An 8,948-nucleotide genomic window follows, 5' to 3' on the forward strand; every position below is an offset into this window, starting at 1 on the left:
ACTCAGAAATCCACCTGCCTCTGCCTCCCAAATGCTGGGATTAAAGGTGTGAGCCACCACCGCCCGGCTGTACCCCATTTTTAATAGGGTTATCTGGTTCTCTGGAGTGTAACTTCTTGAGTTCTTTGTATATATTGGGTATTAGCCCCATATCAGATATAGGATTGGTAAAGATCTTTTCCCAATCTGTTGGTTGCTGTTTTGTCCTATTGACAGTGTCCTTTGCCTTACAGAGCTTTGTAATTTTATGAGGTCCCATTTGTCAATTTTTGATCTTATAGCATAAGCTATTGGTGTTCTGTTCAGTTCTGTTAGAAAAATTTCCTAAGTTTCCCCTGTGCCCATGTGCTTGAGGCTCTTCCCCACTTTCTTTCCTATTAGTTTCAGTGTATCTGGTTTTATGTGGAGGTCCTTGATCCATTTGGACTTGAGCTTTGTACAAGGAGATAAGAACAGATTGATTTGCATTCTTCTACATGCTAAACACCAGTTGAACCAGCACCATTTGTTGAAAATGCTGGTTTTTTTCCACTGGATGGTTTTAGCTCCTTTGTCAAAGATCAAGTGACCATAGGTGTGTGGGTTCATTTCTGGGTCTTCAATTCTATTACACTTTGGAATATTTGATGGGTAGGATCTTGTCTTCATGTAACTACTGTTTCTACTGTTGACCAGAACATGAAAGCCAAGTAAATCTTTTCCTCCCCAAGTTGATGGGGGGGGAGGTCAGTTCTTTATTACAGCAATGGAAAACAAACTAGGACAGGTAGGGATGTATGCACAGCCCAAGCCAAGGAGAGCCCCAGGAGGTGGTGCTGGTGGTGGTAGCAGTTGTTGTCGTCCTCCTCTCCCTCTTCCTCTTCTCCCCTCCTCCTCTCTCTCCTCCTCTTCCTCCCTCCCTCCTTTTTTTTCTGAGATAAGGTCTTACTATGCAGGTCTGGCTGTCCTGGAACTCACTATGTAGAAAAGTCTGGCTTTGTACTTGTAGAGATCTACCTACCTCTGCCTCCCAAGTGCTGAGATTAAATGAATGTGTCATCATATTTTTATTTTTAAATTTGATTTTGGTGGTGTTGGTGTGTGTGTGTGTGAGTGATTCCTAGTATTATTTTAGAAGGAGATCATGGATTAAAAAAAAATGTACATCTTAGATTTTAGAAAACTAATGAGTGTCTTTGACTATGAAAGCCAAGAGCTTTACTCTTTTTTTAAAAATTTTATTATTTTTTAAAATTTTTTATTTTATTTTTTTGTGCATTGGTGTTTTGCCTACATGTCTGTCTGTGTGAGGGTATGAGATCCTGGAACTGGAGTTATAAACATTTGTAAGCTGACATATGGGTGTTGAGAACTGAGCCCGGATCTAAAGGACTGAAGATCATAGACACAAAGTATTGAGTAATTGGCCAAATTTTGAAAGTAGATTAAAATATTTGTGATACAGCAGAAATATAGGACCATTTCTTTGTGACAGAATTCTTTCTATCCTTCTGGCAGTGGTTAGCCAGCATGTGGGACTGTCTGAGTGAAAAGTATAAATCTATAAACTGAGCATTTGGATAAAGTTCAGTTATTGATGTAAAAGGATAAAACAAAAATCTTTGTTCTTTGTGCCAGTTTTGGGGAAATTGTTACTAAGTGCAGACATTTAGTGCAATAAGGTATTTAAGAAAACCTTACTGTTGTAAACTGAATCAGGCATCAGTTTTTACCTCGGAATACTGAAAGCATCAGGTAGGAAGGGGAACAGCAAAGCAGAGAAGTGAGTGTGGGTCTCAGACATTGTCTGATGACATGCAGCTTCTGGGCTGATGAAACATTAGTGTAGGATGGTGAGGTATTCTCCTTAGAGACTCAGGAATGGATCATGGTGAGATTCCCTATGTTCAGGTCATCATGCTCCTCTACCAAGACTCCTCCATTTACCAAGGAATCAGGGAAGCCCAAAAAGAAGGGAACTCCAAACTTAGACCTGATACTGTGGATGGTCCATTCCTTTTTCCCTCTGGGTTTTGGTAGAATGGAAATCAACAAGATGTTTATTTTTCACTAGTCAAGTGGTAGACTATGCTGGCTTATGATACAGAAAAGACAGGAAATCTGAGCCCTTGACTCTAGAGAATGTAGTAGCCATGGTAGCCTTTCAGTGGCAGATGTCCCGATGGCTCTTAATTCTTAGGGCCTGCACATTGAGAAAGACAACAAGCTTTAAAGGTAAAAGCAAAGTGTGGTAGGTCAAGGAAAGTGTGGTGGTTTGATAGGAATGGCCTCCATAGACTCATGTGGAGTGGCACTATTAGGAGGTGTGGCCTTGTTGGAAGAAGTGTGTCACTGTGGGGGTGGGCTTTGAGGTCATATGTATGCTCAAGCTATGTCCAGTGTGGTATACAGTCTCTTTGCCGCCATGATGATAATGGACTAAACCTCTGAACCTATAAACCTGCCTCAGTTAAATGTTGTCCTTTATAAGAGCCGCCCTGGTCCTGATGCCTCTTCATAGCAGTGAAAACCATGACTAAGACAGAAAGGAAAGGATCCCAGAATTCCCAGACTGGAGCTTGCTTCCTAGAGGATGGGGCTTAGGAGAGCAGTCTTGCCTTTTGTCTTGCTTAGGGTTCTTATTGCTGTGATGACACAACCATACCCAGAAGCAACTTGGCAACGAGAGGATTAACATGGCTTACATATCCTGAATCACAGTTCACTGCAGGTCAAGACAGGAACTCAAGCCAGGTGAGAAGCTGGATTGAGGGAGTTGTTTAAGAGGCCATGAAGGGGTGCTGCTTACTGATTTACTCGAATGGCTTGCTCACCCTGTTTCCTTATAGCACTCAGGATGACCAGCCCACAGATAGCACCACCCTATCTTATGTAGTCACTTTCTCAACTGAGGTCCCCTCATTGACTCCAGCTTGTGTCAAGTTGACATAAGCTTGCTAGCATACTTTGGGAGCAGTTGCCTGGTTTCTTCCAATTTCACAATCATTTTTCCTCCTCATCTCCCTAAGATTTGATGCGGTCAACTCTGTAATCCTTTGTCACAAGTTATCTAACCACAAAGATTTTTGAGTGTGTGTGTGTGTGTGTGTGTCCTGATTATCCCCAGCTTGAGTATCAGAACTACTCTATCAGTGGTATGCCCGACACACACGAGAACAGAACACGAAAAAGGAGAGAAAGACTGGAAAAACAATTAAAACAAAAGTAGCAGCAGAGTTCAGGTTCGGTCCAGAGAGCAGAGACACTACTGGGAGGCAGGAGACTCTGTCCTGCTGTACGGTTTCTTGGTTAAGGCATCGGATTCATTTGGCCTGCTGGGAGTCTCTTCCAGTCTTTAGACAGGGAGGTGCCTGTTGACTCCACTTTCCTTCTTGTTTTGTGTCTTCTCTCAGTCACCTGGGTTACCTCTGTCAGCACAAGATTACAGATGTTTTAAAGTTTTAATTATAGGAGGAGGCACTTTATAATCTAAACAGATGTGAAACTAAGAAAAAGCAAGGCTGGAAAGAATTTTTGTTTTTTTGAGACAGGGTTTCTCTGTGCAGCCCTGGCTGTCCTGGAACTCACTCTGTAGATCAGGCTGGCCCTGAACTCGAAGGTCACTTGCCTCTTCCTCCTCTGTCCTGGAATTAAAGGCCTGTACCACCATGCATAGTCCAGGAATAACTCTTAAAATCCAATCAGTTGTAGGGATAGGTCTGCTCCAAAAAGCAGAAATAATTTCAGAGAGTCTAGAGAACCTGCAATTTTAATTATGGGATAGCAAAATGTAGCAGAATCACTTTAAATGAACAAATATACAATCAGAGGTAAGATGGAGAGCAGAGAAAGCAAGAGTGAGAGACTTTTTTTTTTTTTTTTTAATATAAATTCCAAGTGACTGAAAACAGCTTTGCGGCTCCGCAGAGCAGAGACTATCCTAAGGGAAGGAGCGGGAATCTTTCTTTCTTCATGTTTGAACAGAGAAAGCTGTTGCTGTCCTTTATTCCATCTTCCTGTGCTCTCTATGGCAGGTGAGGTAACTGGTAGTGAAGCAGCTGGCAGCGAACATCTGTCCTCAGCTGGTCTGTTCTTTATTTAGGGCAGGGAGGCCTTAGCTTGATGGCTTTTTGTCTTTTTCATTATGAGATTATTAGCCTTTGTTGTTTGAGCTATCTCTTCAGTCCTTGATGATTCTTTTTGACCAAATTGATTACTTCAGTCATCCATTGTAACCATAGTCATTAATATGCTGATAGAATACTCAAGGGTCCAAATTATTGTATGCTGTTGAAAAGAAGTTTAGTTGCTAAGGTGTGTATCATTTACAGATAGTTCTTTGTTTCATTTTTTTAGTCCAGTTATGGTAAATATAAAGTAATAGAGAAGTAGCCCTAGAGATTTATTTTATAAATATAATTTGCTTATTGTGCATGTGCCTCAAATCATTTCATTGCTCTGAAGCCTTACAGAATTCATTTGAATAGAAACGTGGTAATAGGGGAGTGTTTTCATTGCATAAAGCAGGAATAAATGTTTCCTCATGAATGTTGGAGTTCTAGGTTGCTAACTGGTTGATAGGTGTATTGCTCACAGAGGGCTAATGGCATAGCCTAAGTCAGTGGAGTCTCATTTGGCTAAGACAGTCCCTGTGTGAGCATGCCCCACTGCTGTCTCAGTGCTCAGTACTAATCATGGCTGCTTTGTTATCTGGACCCTTCTTGTCCCAAATTTTAAGCTTGTTCACACTCATTTTCTGTGTCAAATTATCTCATTTTTCTTTAATTTTAACTTCATTCAAGTTGTGGGGTGTTGGGCAGAATGAAGCCAAATTTTAGTTAAAATAAATAATAAATAGCCTTTCTCCTGGGTTCTTGTTCCCCTTTGAACCCTTGTGAGCCAGGCCTTGACAATTTCTATTTCTTTCAGCATTCTCACATTCTAAGCTCCTGTCAAAATGGCCAGTTAGTCTCTGCTTTTACTTGCAAGTCTTCCTAACACCTTATCTTCTATGTGGCTCTAGATCCTGTCAAGTTGGCAGTTAATTTTGACTTCCTATCATGTGGGTTGTTTCAGGAGCCTGTGACCTTTGAGGATGTGGCTGTGAACTTCAGCCTAGGAGAGTGGGCTCTGTTGGATTCCAGTCAGAAGAAGCTCTACAGAGACGTGATGATGGAGACCTTTATGAACCTGATGTCCATAGGTAAAAAAATACACTATGAGTTCTTTACTTATTCAGTTAGAGAACAACTGCTTCTTGTTCATCTGTATGGTAGTTGGAAGGGAGCTTGATGGTGAACATAATATTTGTGGTCATATTGCACAGTAACAAAATGTGGAAGTTAGTAAGTTTTTATGTGACACTGAATTAAACCATAATGATTTCTTTGGGTTTGCTTTTTAGGGAAAACAGAGGAAAAAGAAAATATTGAAGACAACTACCAAAATCTCAGGAAAAATATGAGGTAATGCTCAGAGAGAGAGGAATTTATTACTAATATGTACAAGTGATAGGAAACCTGAGAACCAAGCATCTTGATGCAATTGATTTAATCTCAAAAATTCCTTCCAAGTGCACTGAGCTGGAATATTCAGAACAGAAGATGACAACTCTGTAGTGTATGAATATTGCCAAATGTAGTGCAACATTAACCTGTGTAAGATCTGTTTTAGTGTTTCATTGTGCATAAATTGTCTTTTATACAGAAAATTATTTATTGTATTTTATCAAGTTACCTTTCAGCTTTGGATATAAGGTGTGTGCAGTAAAATGAATTTCAGGTTTAGATTAAAACCTATAATAAATAAATCATGCAAAGAATTTATTTTAAAACCCATAATGTTTGATGCACACCATTTTCCAATGAATATTCAACTTCATTAACTGTGGTACACATAGTATGTGTGAAATGCCTAATATTTAAGCAGTAATATTTAAGAATTTTATGTTTGATATCTTCAGGACCTAGGTTGAATGTTCACTTAGCTCATTCATATTTACAAATTCTCATAGAAGCAAAATCAGTTGTACCGATCTCCCTCCTCCAGAGTCTTTGTATATGGCCCAGGCAGGGGCCCAGCATCTAGTTCTCTTGGTGACTATATGAGTGTAGTTATGCGTTTCCCCGTTTTTGCAGAACTCAAGTGGTTGAGAGGAGTTGTGACTACGGAGATGGCAGTCAGTGTGGAGAAACCGAGCAGTGGATTCCAGAGCGCATCATTCATAGAGACACACCTCCTAAAATATCACTGTGTGAAAAGAGTGAGCTTGCTAGAGACATCCTTGTTCATTCACATGCACATGTACACTTGAGATGTGAAACTACAGAGAAACCCTATGGGTCTAAGGAACATGTGGAGAAGGCTTTTACACAGGAGAAGTATTGGAAAGATTCTACTTGTTCTGAGTCCTTTCAGACAAATCAAAGTCCTCCTGGAGCAACACCCTATCAAAATAAGCAATCTAAGGAAGCCTATAGGAGTCTTAACTCTGACCAATATTGTGAGCGAATTCACGCTGGAGATAAACTCCATGAATGGAAGCAGGTTGAGAAAGCCTTCTGGAGGTACAGTTATGGTCAAATATATGAGAGAATCACCATTGGAGAGAAACAATTTGTGTGTAAGCAGTATGGGGAAGCCTTGGTTAATTCCAGTCACCTTATTAAACATGAAATAATTAACCCTGAAGAAAAATGTTATACATGTAAGCAATGTGGAAAAGCATTTAGATATTCCTCATCTCTCCAGAACCATGAAAGAATTCATAGCGGGGAGAGGCCATATGTATGTAAGCAATGTGGAAAAGCCTTCATTCGTTCCTATGACCTTCTTATCCATGAAAGAATTCACAGTGGAGAGAAACCTTACACATGTGAGCATTGTGGGAAAGCTTTCACCCATTATAGCGGCTGGTACAGTCATGAAAGGATTCACACTAGAGAGAAACCCTATGTGTGCACACAGTGTGGGAAAGCATTTTCATGTTCCACCTCGTTTCGGAGGCATGAAAGAATTCACACCGGAGAGAAACCTTACCTATGCAAGCACTGTGGGAAAGCCTTCACCCATTCCAGTGCTCGTTACATTCATGAGAGAATTCACACCGGAGAGAAACCCTATGTTTGTAAGCACTGTGGAAAAGCGTTCCTCCGTGCCAGTCATCTCAACAACCATGAAAGAATTCACACTGGGGAGAAACCCTATATTTGTAAGCATTGTGGGAAAGCCTTCATCCAACGGGATGCTTGCTATAATCACGAAAGAATTCACACCGGAGAGAAACCATATGTATGTAAGGAGTGTGGAAAAGCATTCAGGATTTCCACATCCCTCCGTGACCATGAAAGAATTCACACTGGAGAAAAACCTTACATATGTAATTATTGTGGGAAAGCATTCAGGGTTTCCACATGCCTTCACAAACATGAAAGAGCTCACACTGAAAAGAAACCCAGTGGGTAGAACTTGAGACCATATATATCATGTGGAATTATCTTTGATCCACTTGCTATTAGGAAAAGTGTATGCAGGGTCAGCCAGATGGCTCAGGGGTAAAAAGCACATGCCCCAAGCTTGATGGCCATAGTTGGATCCTCAGAAGCCCTGTGAAGAGAGAGAAGTGAGTCTCCAAGGTTTGCCTCTGACTTGTACTCATGCTGTCATTTGCATGCATACCCTCACACAGACATATAAAGAAATAGGATAATTTAAAATACCTTTTTTTTAAAAAAAGGGTTGTTTTTTTTTTTGAGACACAGTTTCACTGTGTAGCCCCTTGGCTGTCCTGTGACTCACTCTGCAGTCAGGCTGGCCTTAAACTCAGAGGCCTACCTGTCTGTGCCTCCTGAGTGTTGAGATTAAAAGTGTGCACGCCTCTGCTGCCTGGCTTTAAAATACATTTTAAAGTTGTTTTTTATTTGTAGTTATGTGTAGGTGGTGGTGATGTGCGTGTAGGGGCTGGAGCGTGCAGAGGTCAGAGGCATCAGATCCCCCTGGAGCTCGAGTTCCAGGTGCCTGTGCGGTTTCCAGTGTGACTGCTGGAAATCCACCTTGGGTCCTCTGGAGAGCAGTATCTACTGAGCCATCTTTCCAGGATCATAGATGTAATTAAAAAAAAAAATCTGGAAAGAAATGGCTGGGATAGACCTTACAATGTGTAAATTTGGACCCATAGGAAATGTGACGTTGGATAAAAGCCAGTTCCCTCAAATGTGCTAAAGCACTTTTTTTTTGAAAATTATATTAACAAATTATGAACACAACTCATAAATGTTACATTTATATAGATGTATGTGCATGGTGTCCACATGCCAAGAGTGTGCATGTGGAATTGGATAGCTTTCAGAAATCTTTCCACTCTGGAGGTCCTGAGAAGGAGCTCAGGTTGCTTTTGAATCGAGTACCCTAACCTGCTGGGCAGTCTTGCTGGCCCGGCTGCATGCCTTGTACTCATTAGAAAAGCAGATGCTAGAAAATTACAAAATTGAATACAGTGGATTTGATCACACCTGGGAGAATTAAGAACTCACACCAACCAATGAAAAAAATTCAGCATTAAAAATAATATAAGTTGTATGTTGTCTCAAATAAGGTGAAAGGGAATTCTTTCCTGTATGTTTGTTGTAAAAGTAAGAAAATTGAGAACCCCAAACAAATGTTTTCTTTTGGAAGTCTGATTTTGTGGAATTTGTGAATTTTGCCTATCATTTCTGCTGTTTGGAAAACCAAAGTTACAAAATCATGTCTCAAAGGACAACAGTAGCAAAAGTATGCACTACATGTATTGAAATGACGTTTTTTTACTTTGATAAATCAATTTTTTTGTACTGAAATAAGTTCTTACAATGTAGACCAGGCTGGATAATATTAAAGGCGTGTGCTACCAAGTTATGGTGATCGGTCTTATTTTATTTTCTGAAAACCAAGTATGTTTCCCATTTCATATGAGAAGCTGTTTGATTCATGAA

The 8,948-nt window shown here is 40.4% G+C and overlaps 1 protein-coding gene across 1 annotated transcript in view; it reads left to right on the top strand.

The window, feature by feature from the left end:
• The window catches only part of LOC116075760 (zinc finger protein 709-like), a 13,919-nt gene extending 5,265 nt beyond the window's left edge, over positions 1–8,654 (top strand). The window contains exons 2-4 of the mRNA XM_031349106.1: positions 5,056–5,182; positions 5,384–5,444; positions 6,117–8,654. Coding sequence (XP_031204966.1) covers positions 5,056–5,182; positions 5,384–5,444; positions 6,117–7,443 — 1,515 coding nt within the window. The 3' untranslated portion in view covers positions 7,444–8,654. The remainder of the gene's footprint in view (positions 1–5,055; positions 5,183–5,383; positions 5,445–6,116) is intronic.
• Positions 8,655–8,948: the final 294 nt, after the last annotated feature.

This window comes from Mastomys coucha, unplaced genomic scaffold, assembly GCF_008632895.1.
Source record: "Mastomys coucha isolate ucsf_1 unplaced genomic scaffold, UCSF_Mcou_1 pScaffold4, whole genome shotgun sequence".
NCBI lineage: Eukaryota > Metazoa > Chordata > Mammalia > Rodentia > Muridae > Mastomys > Mastomys coucha.